Genomic DNA, 20,269 nt, shown 5'->3' on the forward strand with positions numbered 1-20,269 from the left:
AATGTTACTCTCAATAAAATCTTTGATGGATTTGATATTGGGTCATCTGGGGTCAAAAACTAGGTCACCAGGTCAAATCAAAGGAAAAGCTTGCTAACACTGTAGTGGCCACATTTATGAACATATCTTAATGAAACTTGGTCAGAATGTTAATCTTGATGATCTATAGGTCAGATTCAAATCTGGGTCAGGTGAGGTCAAAAACTAGGTCACTAGGTCAAATCAAAGGAAAAGCTTGTTAACACTCTAGAGGCCACATTTATGACTGTTTCTTCATGAAACTTTATCAGAATGTTAATCTTGATGATCTTTAGGTGAAATTTGAATCCGGGTCATGTGGAGTCAAAAGCTAGGTCGCCAGGTCAAATCAAAGGAAAAGCTAGTTAACACTTTAGAGGCTACATTTATGATGATATCTTAATGAAACTTGGTTAGAATGTTGATCTTGATGATCTTTAGGTCAATAGGCCAAGTGAGCGATACAGGACCTTCATGGCCCTCTTGTTTTATTAAGTGAGACTTTTCAAAAATTATTTTTGTGTCAAAAAATGAATACAAAGAAGGGGGTTATGCCTTCAGAGCATCAGTAAGTTGATTTCTAAGATCACTGACCATGTTTAAAGCATAAAAATTGCAGTTTTGTAACTTTTTGTTAAAAAGTTGAAAAAAATATTCTCCAATGCCATAAAAACATTTAGGATCGGGCCAAAAATTTAGGGTAGGTCGGAATACCGGAAACAAACAGATTTTAGCTCGACTATTCATAGAATAGTAGAGCTATTGGACTCGCCCATGCGTCGGCGTCCGCGTCCGCGTCCCGATTTGGTTAAGTTTTTGTATGTAAGCTGGTATCTCAGCAACCACTTGTGGGAATGGATTGAAACTTCACACACTTATTCACTGTGATAAACTGACTTACATTGCACAGGTTCCATAACTCTGTTTTGCTTTTTTACAAAATTATGCCCCTTTTTTGACTTAAAAATTTTTGGTTAAGGTTTTGTATGTAAGCTGGTATCTCAGTAACCACTTGTGGGAATGGATTGAAACTTCACACACTTATTTACTGTGATAAACTGACTTACATTGCACAGGTTCCATAACTCTATTTTGCTTTTTTACAAAATTATGCGCCTTTTTTGACTTAGAATTTTTTGGTTAAGGTTTTGTATGTAAGCTGGTATCTCAGTACTCACTAATGGGAATGGATTGAAACTTCACACACTTGTTCACTGTCATGATCTGACATGCACAAAGCAGGTCCCATAACTTTATTTTGCTTTTTTACAAAATTATGCCCCTTTTTCAGCATAGAAATTTTTGGTTAAGTTTTTGTATGTAAGCTGGTATCTCAGTATCCACTAATGGGAAAGGATTAAAACTTCACACACTAGTTCACTGTCATAATATGACATGCAGTGCAAAGGGTCAATAACTCAACTTTGCATTTTACAAAATTATGCCCCTTTTTGAACTTAGGAGTTTTTGGGTTAAATTCTTATATGTAAGCTGGTATCTCAGTACCCACTAATGGGAATGGATTGAAACTTCATACACTTTTCCACTGTCATGAGCTGATAAGCACTATGCAGGTTCCATAACCCTATTTTACTTTTTTACTAAATTATGCCCCTTTTTCGACTTTCTTATTCATTCAAGCTACAAGGCTGTTAAATAGTCGAGCGTTGCTGTCCTCCGACAGCTCTTGTTTTATGCCTTAGCAGTATATTGAGAAATAGAATAATAAAATTATATGTTTTAAGACAGATATGCCAACACACAATTTTTGCAGGGAGAATCACAATGACATGAATTTTGTTTTATGACAGTTGCATAACAAAGATTTGGTCTTTTTGTCAAAAAAATAAACCCTCCTTTAAAATGTAGAGAATAGCTTCATTTCGTTTTAACAGTAAAAAGAAATTTCATTATCTGGAATATTATACCATTAAAGTAAAGTTGAATAGGAATTTATTGAACAACAGATTGCTTTTCATAGACTGAAATAATTCAATAGATGAAAATATTTTATTTTTATGATTTGTTTGCTTTATCCATAGCAGTTTAAACAACTCCTGTGTAAACACTATAAAATGGAAAACCGTTAATTGGACTTCTGATTTGTTCATTTTCTATGTGAATGAGTTATACTAAATAAACGATATATTGTTTAAACTTAATACAAGATTTTGTCAAGTTGATAAGTGTTCCTTAAATACAAGTAAGTAGAAAAATCTTTTGATAAACAGGTGCTGCAGTTATTGGTAATAAAGAACATTGCAAAATCAATAATACTTTATATTAGAATGCTGTACTTGAATTTTAAGGTTTCCCCAATTCATGAAATCAAATCCCAATGAACAAAATAAAATAAAATTAATGAATTTTCCATTTATTTGATCAAATTTGCTCATTCATGTTCTGATGAAAAAAATTATTTTAGCCCAGACTACAAAGTTTGATTTCGAAGTACTCATTTTGCCAGATGTCTTAGTTTAGTTTATACTTATTTATTTTAGCTTGTTTCAAATGAAAGTTTCAAGTTTATTGGAAGCACTCTCGAGTTTGCTTCCTTGAAAATTCAGTACTGCTATCATATACCAAATGTGGCTCAGAACCACAACCCCGGGGTTGAGCAGCTGACACCTTAACCGCTAGACCAATGCTCTCCTTAAATGTCTTTTGACATGTTAGTTTAGAGGAAATGGGGACAACTGTATGGGTTTATAATACTGCATGACTTTAAACCAGCCTTGCCTTGGTCAGTTTCCAGATTTTACTATTAACCTTTACCCTGTTTCTAAAATGGACTGGTCCATCATTCAATTTGGGCAATATCATTTATTATTTGAAGGGGTGTTCACTGAAAATTTACTGACTGAATAGTGAACAGTGCAGACCATGATCAGGATGTGCAGGCTAATCAAGGTCTGCACTGGTCGCAAAGGCAGAATCACTTGCCGCCAGCGGGCTAAAGGTCAAACAACCATTGGACATTTTAGTTTTGAAATTGGTTTCTAAACATAGCCTTATAGCCTTAAACCCTTGTATCCCCTTGTTCACTTCCTGGCTGTGCATATCAAAGACATTAAAAATGATACAAGTAGCTTCCTTGCTGGTCACTCAGCATTGAGGATAGTTCAAGGACTAGTCAACTTGGTGATGGTATAATATGACTTGGTGGTGTATCATGTAACGTGCCTGTTCCAGTGAGGCTGCGCTGTAAGTTGGGCATTGTGCTCACTGCTACAAGTTGACACTATTATTTATATGACTGAAAAGCTGCTTAACCCGCTATGGATTTCAAACTTTACAAAATGACAAAGCACCACTTTAGGAAGATCCCTATTGTATTTGGGGTCGATGGCTCATAGATCAAGGTCACAGGGATAACCAACCACCCCATCCCCTGATTTTTGTTATATTCAGTTCAGTTTCTTGATAATGTATCTTAGTATCCCTCATCGACAGTTCTCCTCCCTTTCACATCACCCACATACCTGCCTTCTATGCTCTTCTTTTTATGCCCCCGCCATAAAATGGGGGGGCATATAGTGTTACCCCTGTCATGTGTGTGTTTGTCCGTTTGTTTGTGTGTTCGGGAAAGGGTCCGATTTCATAATAATTTGAAACAAATAATAAGCATGGATAGACGATGTGTCTTGCGCAAAACCAGGTCCCTAGCTCAAAGGTCAAGGTCACAGTCCTTGGTTGAACTTAACCAGTTTCCACTACATATATACTGATAATGTGGTCTTCGTGGCCGGTCCATAACTTTGACATGCATCGTCCGATTTCAAAATAATTTGACACAAATAATAAGCATGGATAGACGATGTGCCATGCGCAACAACCAGGTCCCTAGGTCTAAGGTCAAGGTCAAACTTAGAGGCCAAAGGTCATGTACAAGAATGACTTTGCCTTGAGCATTTCTTCTGCATGCATGGAGGGATTTTGCTGCAAGTTGCCTCAGTTGTATACCCTCATGAGACAGAATGTCATGCGCAAGAACCAGGTCCCTAGTTTAGAATTACTTCCTTTTGTTGTTATTATAAATAGCTTATATTGTAACTTTTTTTATTACTGGTCGTAGGGAAAAAACAAGACCACTTTTCTGTAGTACAACATGCATGTTACATCCAATTTTGAGAAGTATTTTATCTCTACCTGGTAAGGATTTTTATGTGGATTTAGGATTTTTAAAAAAAATTTTAGGATTAACTTCCCTTAGTTGTTACTATAAATAACTTATGCCTGTGACCTTGCTCATGTTGCAGGGGCATCCGTGTCTGTGACGCATTTCTAGTTTGGTTTTACTTTCTGTGTAGTTTCTTAATTTTGAATCTTAGTTTCCCTCATCCACAGTGCACCTCCCACATATTCCCATTCCTCTCCAACCCTGTAATTGTGCACACCCACACATGCACACTTCCTACACCTCCCTGCTCCTGTACATTTTACAGCTTTGTCCCATTCTGCTCGTAAATGAACATATTATTCCCCGTTAGGCGGAGCTATTGTCGACATAAACGTGGCAAATTTGATGTTTTCTTTGAACGTCTAAAACCAGTGAAGATATTACGTTGAAACTTCATAACAGATTGTAAGGATCATAAGACAAGTTTACATTGAAGGTCCATAACTCTGACTTTTAGTTTGTCAAAATTATTTTCCTTTTTGCAGTTGGAAAATATTCCAAAAATGTCCCTAAATGCAATTATATGCATCGAGTCAAGTTAAATATTTCATTTTGACTAATTTATTCCCCTTTTTTTATTTGAAATGTTAGTAGGTAGGCGAGATAACAAGTTTTAACACATCCAATCATGATTAAAATAAAACAAAAAAAAAACAACAAAAAAACAGATTATATTTTGTTAATGATTATCAGTCTTTTTCTACTGTTTTTATCCAAATTGTCTAATTATTGGTAAAGAAAACAATAATCACCTGCGTTGCTCAGTTCAGTAATCTGGCATTTCTTATGACTCATTTTCACATTTTTAATTTAAATTTAAGTGAGACATTCAGTAATTTTTCATTCATTTTTTGTTTGTTTCAAACACAGAAGAGTGTATGTGCACAAAACATTAGGACGTTTCACTCTGTAGTATAGAATTTATAAACAATTTTTTGTAACTTTTAACAAGCAAAAAAACAGTAGTATTTATTCTGTGCCAGTATATAACATATTTGAATACGGACACGTGTAATTTACCATTCCTTAAATGACAGCAGGTTGCTAGGGGTTAGCTGATAGCAATTGCTGGAAGCTAACATGAGACTTACCAGTGAAATTTTATATCACATATTATTCATTGTAAAGATGGATTAAAATCATATTAACACAGGTATACATTTAAATCATTTTTTAACAGATATAGATTAAGAGATCAATGCCATTTTTTTAATCAAAAATTATATCGATAAAAACGTGAGATATTGTGTAAGGTTTGAACATATCTTTTAACAAGTTTAACTACTGTTAGTTGTGTATGATTTATATAGATAAAAGTTGTAGATTTAAATGGATAAAATCTTCTCAAAACCTTGCAAAGATATTCGTACAGTTTAAGTATTGATCAGTTAAATACAATTGTTAACACTATTGAATAAAATTTCATAAAAGCTTCTTACAGAAAACCTGTAAATCTTCAGTCGTAATGTTAAACAAACTTTAAAGCATATTATTCTAAGTGCTTATACATGCTTATAGATATAATTTGTTTGTAAACAATAAATAACCATAAGGATTTACCGGGGCACGGTTTTATAGTTTTGAAAAAATCTGATAAAATTTGGCACACAAGCTCGGCCAAGTTGGAAATTTATCTATTTTTTTGCAAGGCTTTTTCCACTTCATGCATTTTTTTTTATAATTCAAATGTCATTAAATCCTTTTAAATCAGGAGCAGAATATTTGATAGTTGATAAAACTGTGACCATTGATAACAAGGAGTTATTACTAAAACGGTTTAAACAGTAAGTATTTCCTTATCAAATTCTTTTTATATTAGTAATTTTGTCAGTGTTTCCCCAGGTTTCTTAGTTACTATTCTTCTTTTTGGTTTTTATGATTGTGTTTTAGTGAGCTTTATTCTTAAAGTGTAATGACATTTTAAAACAAAACATTGATAATGATCATGTTTTTATTACTTTGTGTATTCTGTTGGTAAATTACTTAAGGTACAAAAACCAACATAAAGATTCCTATTAAAATGTATTTTTATTGTTTTAATTAAAAATTTAGAATCCCCCCATCCATGAAAAAAGTTTGAAACGAATTCTTATTTCGAACAATGCTTTTAACATAGTAGCATTATACTATAGATTTGATCTGACAAATGCAAGTTAAAGCTAACGGTACATGATCATAATGTTTTCCAAACAAATGTGAACGCACCAAGTACAACAAAGGGAGTTAAATGTATTAAATGGTACTAATGAATCCTCCATTCTAATACATATTTTTCATTTTTTGTATATTTCATATTTTATTGTAATAAATTCTAGAAAGATAATTTTATCATTATGTATGATCAAAAATTATTCTTGGTTGAAACCAGATGCAAAATAATTTTCAAAATAGCTCTTGAGTGAAAATGTAAGATAGTGGTGAACATAAATGATAGTAAAAGTCATTAATTTCGAACTATATTTAATCCGTTATTTTAGGCCAAATTGCTGATATGTCCATCCAACCAGTTAAAAATACATTTGTATTTCATTGTTAAAAATAGACACACTCGATGCACTGTAAAATCATTAATTTTAAATAACTGTTGGTTTTTTGTAAGTAATTATTCAAAACCAAAATGTAACAATAAGGATTTAATGGTTTCTTTTATGCCTGAAGGTGGCAATTAAGACATCGCCGCCACCCATGAACAAATGCTTTGAGCAACATTCATTCAAATAATTATTAAGTTTAAGGCTGTAGATCATACACATCGATATGGGTGCTGAAAATGGCAAAATGATACAATACATGACATATAATGTCAACCCCAACTAGTGAGTAAGGTTACACAACTTTGGGGATTTCCTAACTTGCCATTATCTATTAATAAATGTGCTATGATGTAATTGAAATTAGGTACAGACCAGACTACTGAAGGTCAAGTCCACTCCAAGTTCAAAGTAACATTTCTTTTTTATTTTCAAACTCTTGCCATGACAGGATTTAAAAAATTTTTAAGTTCCTAACGAGTAATTAGGATACAAATGTATACTTCTTGGCCAGCGTGGGGGCGTCACTAATAAAATGGACCACCTCTATTTTTTCAAACTTCGAAATTGCTTTGTATATTTTTCAGAAAGTACTTTAGATCAATGAGCAGTCTGGTATATCAAGTGGTCTATCAGATTTACGAATGATTAGGTTTCATTAAATAATTTAACTCTTGGAAGCCAAATTTATTTTAAGTCTCATTGCATTCATTCTTAATAATTTCTACTGTGAGCCACATATATTGTAAAAGGAACAACTTCATATCAAGCATTTTGAACGTTTGCTTTTCCCCTTTTTTCGACTTTAGAAAATAGTTTTTATGAGTTAAGACTCTTATTTTATAAATGATACTATGCAGGACATGAATGTGCCGAGCCGTGTCCCACCTACACGCCTGTTATATCCATAGTACTAGTATGATTATGATCTATTCTGATGCACAGTTGTAGAATGCCCTGCCATATTCAGTATGTAAGATTCAGCTCAAGCACAAGCAATGAAATTGTAGATTTGATTAATAAATTGATCACTCCTTTTCGTCAGTTAAGTTATAATTTAAAACTCAAATTTTTTGCTGAAACTTTGTCAACTCAACAGATAAAAATGTAATTTGAAATTCATTGTGATAAAACAAGAGGTACACTGTAGTTAAATTATGAAAAAACAGTAATTGAGTTGATATAAAAATTACGAGCCAATATGAAATAATAAGGATTAGTAACTTTATTTTTATTTCCCTAAATACAAATAAAATGCACATGTAAGTTTTTGCGGCAACAATTATTGATTGTCTGTGTAAATACTTACTAGGACATTAACAAAGTCCATAAAGAATCTTGTATATATGCTGTGTCTTAAATGTTGATCGCCTGTAGATACATGGGCTTGTGCAAGACCCCGACCCCCTAGTCTGTTACAAGGGCACCTTAGAAAAGTGTACATGATCTTTTATGTATCATTAATCCTGCCATCCATGAAATGACAGGGTTCAAATAATTGGTCTTAATAGTTACATATTGAACATATATTTCCCGCGCAAATATACCCAACGCCAATTTTAGGTACGAAATGAAAAAGTAAACATAGCTTTTGTTTTCGACATTATCAACCGCCATAATAAACAGGCATTTGAAGAGTGGAAAAGTATTACCTCCCATAAGAAGAATAAATGAAGCATTATACGGAAAATGTATAATTTTATGTCATTTGCTCTTGGGCATTGTCGATAAATATGAAATCCTTTCTATTTGTGAAAGTTTAAATTGGCTGAAGTGGATTATTTAGAACAGGGTACATTTTTTCCTTTATGCCATACTATGGTATTCAAATGTCTATAATATTCAGAGGAATTTAGGATTTTTTTATAATGTAACTACATGTAATCGTAGGATTAAGAAATTGTTTTTTTTAACATGTTTAACAAGTCCATCTAAATTTTTATTGAAAAATGTATTTAAAGAAACGTTTATCTGAAAACTTCCATATAGAAATGAACTGATTTAAGCATATGACCTTTTTTTCAATTATATACAAAATTAAGACAGTTTTTAATTGAGTATAAGGACATCAAACGATATATTTTAAAAATCATGGAGGGTTGACTGAGAAATTACATGCTGAAAAAGATTGTTAGTATTTCGACCACAGATAATTCATACAACCACTTACGATTGATTTGTTTAAGTTTCTTTAGATCTCTGTCAGAAAAATTGAAGCCAATATTCTGTTTCAAAGATTCCCCAGCAATAGCACAAATGTCTAACGGAATGAAAGATTATAACTGCAAGTCCTGGTCCTATTCGCATGTTGAATTATCTTTAAACTTTGTAAATGCTGAAATGAATTTGAACAGAAAATATTAAAATAGTCAAAATTTCCTTGAATGTATCTGCTGAAAAAATGATAGGTTCCTGATTAAATTATAGAAATAAAATCAGCCTGGGTATTGATTCTAAATACATAAAAAATTACCGTCCGTCCAATGAAAAATATCTGTCGTAGAAATATTTTCTGCTAAAATACAAAAACTGTCCACTATGTAAGTATTTGTAAGCATCTTTATTATTTTATTGAATTGATGTAAGAAATTTCTAGTTCTAACAAAGTTTCAATCAAAATTATGTGTTTTTATATGGCTGTGTATAATTTTATCTATATTTCCATTAACACTGTCTTGGAAATATTCATTTATATAATCAGCAAACTCAAATCTGTGACAGAGTCTTTTGACAAGACAATGTTAATGTTAGCAAAATTTATAAGTTATAATCCCCTGCAACCCAAAAAACTAACAGCGTCAAAATGTTGTCAAAAATTATACTTTAACATACGTCATTGTCAACGCTGATTTAGACTTCATTTTAAACGCACAACTTGGGTTTTAAGAATAGGAAATTAAAGGGTAACCTAGCTCTTGCAAGTCTACTTTATCAGACCCCGTGACAAGAACCTGCATGATAGATGATGTCGAATATAAATTCTAAGCTCTCATGGGAAGGTCAAATTGAAGAAAGACCATTATGTAGAAATTCAGGTTATTATAGCGTTTAGGATAATCAGATCATTCATTGTAACCAGTAATAGATAGAATATTTCATATAAAAGTTTTATATATGGCTAAGTTGCTATGATCATAAACTTGGATTAATAAATTTATAATCTTCACTTTCTCGCAATATCTTTATTACTTTAATAGGGTAGAGGTTTATTTTTATAAGATAGAATTAAATTACATGGGTTACTAGAAACAGTACAAATTTTTAAAAGCAGTTTTGAAGAAAGAAAAAATAACATTTTATTTTTTCATTGTAAATGTATAAAGACAATTTTATCTCAGAAATGTGCTTCAAGAAATGAGAAAAGGATATCCTGACAAAATTTTACTTACATTTTTCAAACTGGAATTTTTCCACGACAGAAGTTTCTTAAATTTTGTGACTACAGTCAGTTAACAAGAAAAAGATAAGCATCATGGTACGCCATTATATTGAATACTGCTGAAATAACGTATATTCTGACTCACCAAATCAACACCAGCTGGTACAAATATGAGTTTTGTTTCTATATTTCTGTTTTGAATTTGAATCGGTCACAACAAGGTTTTAAAGAATGAATTTCCGAAGTTTAGCGTTAATTTTCGCCACTTATAAATAGCAAAATACCTATATGTCGAAAAGAGAAATAAAAAACGAAAAAGTCTGAAATTGCCAATGAATCCACTTCAGTTAAACTTTGATTCTAATAAATGAATCAAACAGAATATCCATAAATTAAATGCAGTTTCTTGCTTGATCTGTCTTGATTATCTGCCCTGAAGATTGGATTTTGTTAGTGGTTTTCTGAATTTTCAAGCAAAATTAAGTCAACCATGTTAACCATTAAAGATTTTTATGCCCCCAGATCATATAGTTTTGAAATCAGTCTGTCGTAGGGCCGTCCGCATTTCGTCGTCCGTCCGTATAACAATTTCTCGTGATGATTTTCAAAAACTTGGCGGATTTTACCAAACAGTAAGACGATGTTTTCGCGAAGACCCAGATCCTGCCCCTAAAATCAGACTTTGAGTTAAAGATTTTATGATAGTGGGCCCTTGTTCATTCTTTTTACCCTAGATTTCAATATTGGGAAGACACATAAGACGACTTCGCTATCAAACCACAGGTCCATAGGGTTTTAATAGGTGAAGTCATCAGTGGTCCTTAAAGGTCAATTTTTCATGGGGTAATATGCCGGCCCTTATCATTTTATTAATGATTTTAAAAACTTTGCAATAACCTGTGTCCAAAAGACACGGGCAGCGCAAGACCATTCGTAGTACAAATCTAGTGGTCTACACTTAGACTTAAAGTCATATTATATAGTGCATTATGGCGTGCCGCCATGATCATTGTATTTCATCATGGATTTTAAGGAATGAATCATTGAAAATGTACCACAGTAAGGACGTACTGTTATGTAGCAAGACCAGGTCCGTACCAAGGTCCAAACTCTAAATCGGCCCTAGTCAAAATGGCCTCGGGGCATGGTGTCATAGCTTATGGGAACAGCTTTAAAAGTCTGTCATAATCACATTTTGGACCCATGTATATTTTTATGAAATCCTTGACATGTTGACCTGATTTACCTAGTATATTTCACATTCTTAACACAATTCAAATTAGACACATGGAGTATTTTTAGTGTGTGAACCTTTACGCTTCACCTGTTTGCACCTAGATGACCTATTAATTTTCAAGCTAAGCTTTTATTTTGTAAAAACTTGCTAGAGAAATTTAAGAAATATAAGATATTACATAGAGTTAGATTATTTGCATTAATATTTTATTATTTTATGGAATTTTGAATTAGAACCCCAATTGAAAAATAAATTATTTCTCCTTTTATTTCGATCCAACCAAGATACATTGGATAACATATCAATTGACAATCTAACAAGCAAATTTAAAAACTTGATTTTGATTATTTTCCAATTATATTCCAACCAAATGCAAAGTAAAACTAAGACTTGGTATTCGAAATCAAAATACAAATACCCAGCATTTTTGAAATATATTCAATATTAAGGAGTATTACAAATTTTTATAAAATAGATAAATTATACTTAAATAAAATAACTCTATGTGCAACGGTGTATTTTTACCTTAAATAATTTGCTATCAATTAAGTAACAAAAAGTTAAATAAATGCATAAAGTTTGAAAAATGTTAATGACCACAAAATACATATTACTTTAATCAAGCTTTTCTCATCTTTCAGTGCAAATAGGTAAAGAAATTTCTGTGCAGAAATTTTCTTACTTACAAATTTTTGCCATAACCCTACAAAAACTGTCATATTCGTCTTTAGATGTACTTGTCCATCATCTTTTTTTAATTAATTTAAGAACATTCGGATAGCTGAAATTAAACAAATTTTCTCAATCTAGTGTACTCATGTAGAAGAACAGTTGACATAGTAATGCCTAATTCTGCTTATCCATATGATGCTGATTTATTTAGTTTTTTATTTGTTTAATTCAGAAACAAGCTGGGTCAAGATAATAATTATTATCAGATTACATTTTATATTCACAACTTGTTCCAAGCTTAGTCACTTAGAACTTTGAATACTAAATGTTATGTTGGAGGACGAAACTGAGTTATGTTTTGATAGGATGAATGACAATGAAAGAACATTTTGCCAAGGAGTTGTCTAAATAATTAGCTTCTCAGTACTGTTAAATGGGCAATAAGAATGATACATTTAACTATTATATGGCTCAGTATAAACTTCCGGAAAAATTTACTACAAAAGTGGCAAATTATTTAATAGATATTAAATAGTTTTCAGTCAAGTAGAATTTACGCTGATGCAAGATAAGAGCAGACAAAATGCCTACTCTTAGCACGATCATAGATTTAGAAGTTGATAGATAAAGTTTATTCTGAGTCTAAAAATTTTAATTGATGACGCAAGTCAGAGGTAAGTGACCGGTGTTCATCAAAATGAACATAGACCTCCATTTTATGAATTTCAGGTCAAAGGTTCATACTGTCATGGGTATCAGATCAATTCACCCGTATAACCAACCTCAACAGATTTATAAGTATTTCAAAACGTGTTATATTTGAATTTAGATGTATAATGTATAGGTTTAAATGTTCGCCGTTTTACATCCTTACTAAATTTATTTTCTTCAAACTCTTTTACATATATCTCATAGATTAGTTTTTGCTTCGAATAAAGAAAAAAAGAAGATAAATTGACATGGCGTTTCTATAACTAGCTAAAATGTTAAAAGCAGTTTTGAATGAAAGAAAAAATAACATTTCTGTATTGGGTTTCATTTGTTAAATGTCTGTACAATTTATTTTAATGTATGCGCTTCAAGAAATGTATAAATGAAGTGATATCCTTAGTGAAGCAAAATTTCTTTACTTTTTTTCAGAAACTGAATGGTTGTGATCACGAAGTGTAGAGTTTGACTGTAGATTTTGTGATACAGTCTAGGAACCAGCAAGAAAGATGAGCAGTCTGGTACCTGGCCCAATATTTATTACAACTGGATTAAACCGTAATTCCACTCCGACACCACCAAATACAACACCAGCTCAGTTAGACACAAAATATCGCAGGTATATAACCTGATCATTTACTACTATATTTCTCTAGTTACCTCCCCTGACATTTTGAAACGGTCACAAGCAAGGTTTTAAAAATTGCCAATTTCACAGTTTTAGGCCGGTTTTAACTTTTCAGACCTACTTATAAAATGCAAAAATAAAAAATATTGGTTCAAGAAAAAGAGAGAAGTAAAGAAAATCAGTCTGAAATTGCAATACATGCCCACCTTCCAGCATGAAAATGTTGGTATCAAATAAATATGATGTCAAACCTGGTAATTGATCCATAATTAGCATGTGTCGCTACAGTGTTTGCTTGGTATGCCCTTTGACTTCAGTGTTTTTATTGCTGGAATTGATATGTGATTTTGTCTCCGACCGTTTGAGTTTTAAAGATTTTGGAAGCCTTGTCACAAGCAAAGACTTAATCAAGGTTTTTCAGTCTTTTGGACGTGATTGCCAATAATAGAGAAAGGAAAAATATTTCTGAATAGCAAAATTTTTCTTTACATTGACACACACTTTTTGCAGTACCAGACAAAAGTCACTCACTGACATATATTATCAGTTCAATTTTCACTTTGATGTCACAACTTTGTTCCACCATTGTTGTTGTATTTAATATAGCATTATACATGTAAACTGATGCTCACGATTGCAGTTGAGTATTGAAAAGCAAAATGTTTCCAGCTAATTCTGAGTGAAATAGCTCAGTTAGAAGAAACAGTACATGACATAAAATACAAAACAATGCCAGTAATTTCTGCACTTAATCCATATGAATAGCATGCATTTATTTTAAAGATGTTTCTTAATAGGTTTAATTCAGAAACAAGCTGGGTTCAAAAGATAAATATATTATTTACATCAGATAAAAAAGGTTTTTACATATCTTATGTTCCGAAGCTTAAGTTTCAACTTTAGCAACTGTGAATTACTAATGATTATGTTGGTTTTCGGACGTGGCTTAGTTAGCTGTTTTATAGGACTGAAATGAAATGAAAGTAACATTTATGCCAGGAGTTGGTCTACACTATTATGCTTATCTTTATTGGATTAAATGAAAATATAAGAAAATGCATTCACATTTCAATAATTTTGGGCTCTGTCGTAAGATCCTTCCGGAAATAATCTGTACTATTGAAGTGGCAAGTGTATATTAAATAGATATTAAATGAGGTTTATCAGTCAAGATCTTAAAAGGAATTTCAGCGCTGCATGCATTAAGATTTTAAGTGAGAACTGACAAAAAGTGCCTTATTCCTTAAGCACATCTGATTCAATAGATTTTAGAAGTTAGATAGATAGAAGTTTTATTCTGGTAAGCTAAAAAAAGATGTATTATGTGATGGAGCAAGGTCAGAGGTCAAGGTGACACTGGCTGTTAATACAAAAAGAACATAGACCCTCTCATTGATATGAGGTTTCTTGGTCAAAGGTCATGGCCACTGTCATGCTTGTAATGATGTAGACAATTTTTCACCCAGTATCTACCAAATCCCTCAAAGATTTTATTCAACACTGTGACTGGTCCGTCAGCTTAAGAGCTTGTTAGGTATTGTAATTTTAGATGTATAATGGTATAGGTCATAAAATGATACAGCATCGTTTTTACATCCTGAAATACTGTAGAACTTTATTTCTCTTTCAAACTCTTTTACATATATTTCTCAGGTATGGTTGAAAGTAAGCACACAATTTTTTTTCTCTTTAGTTGAATGTTACCATTATCACACAAGAGCATATTCTTTAAAAAAAAAACATTTACATTTGAATACTCACATTGACTTATAATAAGTGAATGTACACAATAAGAGTTTTTTAAATTTGAAGCTGAAATGGAGAAAGGACAGCAATTATAAATCATTATAATTAGTATTATTAGAGGCATGGCTTTTGATCAGTTATTGTTTCATGTGTATGTGAATAGGCTTATTTAGGTGACCCATAACTGAGACTCCTTAAGAAGATTTTCAGTATTTTTTAGTGGGTAATAAGATGCTCCAATTTCAGAAGCTTCTCTGGATCTTAACCATGCCAGGTGTAAAGCACCCATACATGAGACTCTTATCCCAGTGTTAGTAATTTCTTTCATAGTAGGACATAAGAGCAAAGGTTTGAACACACAACTAATTGTTTCAAAGTCTAACAATGTAACTTTTGGACCACTATTTCTGCTGTATGTTGGTTGTTTATGTCTGTATAAATTCCAAATGCCTGTTGGCCAAAAAGAGTTCAATTGGGGCCTTAAATAAAATTGTTGCTTTTTATTTTTCTTAACGAAATTAAAAATTTTACCACAACAAAAAATCTTGTGAAACATACATTGATTGAAAAAAATATGCACTTTCCTTTATAATGAATGACATTAAATGTTAAAGGAACTCAACAAAAAAAAATACAGAAAAAAAAAAACCTGGAGTTACCTGGTACATTGCTTAACAAATCATTGCTTATCATTGATTTCCATTAATTGCCATTTATATACACATTTCGTTTTTTTCAATACTTTGGCCGAGCAAATTCCACCTATATTTGTTTTTGCTGATAGTTGCCAAGATGGTAGGTCAATATTCAGTAAATGATCAACTTTTTGCAGGCCTTATACTTACTCTTTTATCAGTACTGAATGATTTTGTACTTTACAGTTCATGTTTATCAGTAAAAGGCTGTGTTTGGGATTATGTGCTGTGTGAATATTTGTCACAGGCAAAAAAATGCTTGTATTTTTATTTAATATTCCAAATTAATAAACTGAAGTTTTATCCAAAAAAGATGATAATGTAAATGCCTTCATTTGTATAAATATCTATTACTGTAAGGCAATCCGCCATTTTAGCTTAATAGGTTGAGCAAACTTTAAATTTGGGCCATAACTCTGCTGAAAATCATCAAACAGGAAAATGCTGACAATACTTACAATTAAGTTTATCTTATCTAGCGGTAACAAGCTCAGAAGTTGTTGGAAAAATTTACAATTTACATACCCTTTTTTCTAAAGTTACTCATTCTCTACCTCTCTCCCATGTTAGGAAGTTTTTATTTACTAGTGAAGAAGTTATTTTTACCTGAGGGAGACATTATTGATTTAGTGCTGTCCGTCTGTCTGTAAATCTTGTCAGTCTGGCAGTCTGTCTGTCACAAACTTCTCTGACACAACTGGAGGATTTACACCAAACTTTACAAGAGTGATCACTGTCAAACTTAGTTGTGAATGTCCTCAGCATTTCCTTGTTTGATGATTGTCAGCAGAGTTATGGCCATTGTTTCATCCAATTTTATGATATTTTGGCCACATCTCTTATATTATTGGGCAGATTTCCACTTAACCTTACAGGAGTGATCAGTGCCATACCTGCAAATTGTTAGCATGTGCAAGTTCAGTGATTTTCATTATAGTTATGGCCCTTGATTTGTTGTATTTTACCGTGTCTGGGCAACTGGTCCGATACCACCGTGAGGAATTACGCCAAACTTTACAAAAGTGAGCATTGCCAAGCCTAGTTGTGCATATTTTGGGCATGTTCCAGTTCAGTGTTTTTTAGCAGAGTTATTGCCCTTGATTTGTCAAATTTTATGATGATTTAGCCACTTCTCTGATATAATAGGGCAGAATTCCACCAATCCTCACATGAGTATTCAGTGCCAAATCTCTTTATACATAACATGGGCACATTCTGGTCCACTGATTTTCAGCAGAGTTATGGCCCTTGATTTGTCATATCTTACGGTGTTGACACTACCTGCAGTACACAATTGGGCTAAATTCCACAAGATTCCAACTGAGTGATTAATGTGAAGTGCAGTTGTGCATGTTATCGTCATGTTCTGATTATATTATTTCCAGTGGAGTCATGACCCTTGATCTGTCAGACTCTTTGACCAGCACTTAACTGCTCCAATACCACTGGCTGGAATTCCACCAAACTTCACAGAGTGACCACTGCCAAGCTTAGTAATATATATAGTTGAAATTTTCTGGTTCATTGACATGGCCTTTAATTTGTGGCATTATTACAATCCCTGCATTGTAATTAAGTGGTGAGAGACATTTTTTAGCTCAACTATTCGAAGAATAGGGGAGCTGTCCTACTCGCCCCGGCGTCGGCGTGAGCGTTAGCGTGAGCGTCACACAAATGTTAAAGTTTGTGTACCACCCCAAATATTTTCAAAGTCCATTGAGATATGGCTTTCATATTTTGCATACTTGTTTACCATCATGACCCCAGTCTGTAAAAAGGAGGAGGCAACACTATCAAGCATTTTGACTGAATTATGGCCCCTTTTCGACTTAGAATATGCTTATTGTAATGTTAAAGTTTGCGTACCACCCCAAATATTTTCAAAGTCCATTGAGATATTGCTTTGATATGATGCCCCATCTGCTGAGTTATTTACAGAATTGAAATGGATGACTTTTTCTGACAGAATTACCTAGCGAAACTTCTCTTGATACAGTAGCAAAACAAGCATTGCCAAATGTTTTGAGCAATAAGGACTCTGCTTATACAAGGATCTGGCTGCAGGCTTTGGAAAGATACCTCTCACCATTTTCAATGTAAATACTCCAGTTATCAAATATAGTGTCCTGTAGGACATGCTTTTTGTGCTCTGAGGCTTTTGGAAAAATAGAGGAAAAGGAAAAACATGTCAAGAAAGTGGAAGCATCTGCATCAAAAGCCCAGGATACTGCTTCAAATACTCTCCATGAAAATGGTTCTATACTTTGGCCAATACTGTTCATACTGTACCACCAGTTACTGAGGAATTCATATTAAAAGAATTAAACTCACTTGATGAATCAAAGGCAACTGGTTTGGATGAAACTGGCCCAAGAGTACTGAAAATAGACAAAAGTAACTACAGACCAATATCAATACTTCCAATTTTATCTAAACTTATAGAAAGACATGTGGACCATATTGTAAATTTGCATAGCCAAATATGTTATTCACTATAAATAAAGTCGTTATTATTATATTTTGCATACTTGTTTACAATCATGACCCAGTCTGTAAAAAGGAGGAGGCAACTCTGTCAAGCATTTTGACTGAATTATGGCCCTTTTCGACTTAGAATATGCTTATTGTAAATGTTAAAGTTTGCATACCACACCAAATATTTTCAAAGTCCATTGAGATATTGCTTTCATATTTTGCATACTTGTTTACCATCATGACCCCAGTCTGTAAAAAGGAGGAGGCAACTCTATCAAGCATTTTGACTGAATTATGGTCCCTTTTTGACTTAGAATATGCTTATTGTAATGTTAAAGTTTTACTCATAGCTTATATTATACTATCAAGCACTGAGAATAGTCGACCGCGCTGTCCACTGACAGCTCTTGTTTGTGAAAAACAATCTGCATCCGACTGGACAACCTGCACCTCAGTTTATTTACCCACATTCATTATAAAAATCATACTGTGGATTTTTGTCAGAATCACATGACATTGTACTGTATTTCATACTGTCTTATATTATGTTGAAAAATGTTTTATGTCACCATTTTGATCTTAATAGCTTGTATTTAAATATATGTGCTTCCTCTTCACTTGAATATGTTATGTAATTAACTGTATAAATGTGAACATGGTTTGTTAATTATCATAAACGGTCAATTCTATGGGTTGCCAGTTGCCACTTCAATATCATGTCAAATCCGATGCTGCATAAAAGTAGTACATGTATCTCACTATATTTGCAGAAAATTATATTACTGTATTAAACCTGATAGATGGCAATATGGAAAAATATGCATTTTCTTTCATTATATTTATGACAACAAAAAGTTAAAATATTTAACAAAAAATGGATTCTGCAATAACTGAGTACAGCGAATTTTTATGAAATTTGGTAAAGACAATGTGGAGAACATGCACATTATTGTACTTCCTCTATTTATCCTTCTGTTTGTCCATAAATTTGTTTGTCCTTCTGTCAGTCACAGTTGATGGATTCTTTCATAACTTTAAAGTACAATTATAGTTTTCATCATGAAACATGGGACATAGCTAGAAATCAATATGTAGAATATACAGATCATTTTACTTTGTCCCTTTTTCTTTTCCTGACATTCTATCAGTCACAAAATATAGATCCTGTATCGACTTTCAAATCTTTTTCATGAAAATGGAAGTTTTTTGGAAGAAAATGCAGGTTCTTCAAATAAGTTACATTGAAAAAACTGTGGTTTCCTAGTGGTGGGGGACTATAGTCTTGTTTATTATTGCTGTAAAATGAATAAATTTTGTGGTTATAAATATTTTTGTGGTTTTGACCAAAATGAATACATGGATTTCAAATTTTGAAGATTAAATCAGTGAGAGTTATATTTATGTTCACTGAGATTTATTATGGTAATAATGTAATGGATTGGCACAACCATGAAATCTATGAAAATAAGTCCCCCATGAATATTAATGATTTTACAACATTACAGGACTGAATTACTGGTGAAAGATAGTTTTTGTCATCTTTAAACAAAATATTTTAAAGACACAGAGACAGTAATGAATATATCAGCGGGTATGGTACCCTTCATTGTTTCTAATGGTATGCCAGGGCACAGCTTAGTTTGGTAAAGTGTTTCCGGCCCTGAGCATTGAGGTCTTTACATCACTAGTGACTTACATAGACTTGCTCCAGAGTAAGTTAATTAGAAAAGAAGAGTGACACTGTGTTATAGGAATGGTCAAGCTGATTTCAGTCTTAGTGTTTTAGATGGTATGGGTGTAACTGTACTTTGCTGGGACAGAAAAACAAAGTCATCTTCTCAAAGAGTTCTGTAGTTTACAAAATATCATATTTTTTTTATAAAGGATGTGTTAATGTTTTAGCAGATTTGTAGAAACGTTCTAAATTAGCAAGTTTTAAATTTTGCAAACATTCTGGAAAAAAATGTTATCGATTTCTAAAAAGAAAACTTAATGTGAAC

General features: G+C 32.6%; 1 protein-coding gene across 6 annotated transcripts in view; it reads left to right on the top strand.

The window, feature by feature from the left end:
- Positions 1–2,201: 2,201 nt before the first annotated feature.
- Positions 2,202–20,269, top strand: part of LOC123535083 (translation initiation factor IF-2-like) — a 54,293-nt gene continuing 36,225 nt past the window's right edge. Inside the window, exons 1-3 of one of the 6 annotated variants that reach the window (XM_045317621.2) lie at positions 5,107–5,351; positions 5,910–5,982; positions 13,158–13,344. In XM_045317621.2, coding sequence (XP_045173556.2) covers positions 13,235–13,344 — 110 coding nt within the window. In that variant the 5' untranslated portion in view covers positions 5,107–5,351; positions 5,910–5,982; positions 13,158–13,234. Of the gene's footprint in view, positions 2,222–5,106; positions 5,352–5,558; positions 5,576–5,641; positions 5,983–13,157; positions 13,345–20,269 lie in introns of those variants that run through there. The other 5 variants (XM_045317620.2, XM_045317624.2, XM_045317619.2 and 2 more) reach the window with 5 other exon arrangements.

This window comes from Mercenaria mercenaria, chromosome 12, assembly GCF_021730395.1.
Source record: "Mercenaria mercenaria strain notata chromosome 12, MADL_Memer_1, whole genome shotgun sequence".
Taxonomy (NCBI): domain Eukaryota; kingdom Metazoa; phylum Mollusca; class Bivalvia; order Venerida; family Veneridae; genus Mercenaria; species Mercenaria mercenaria.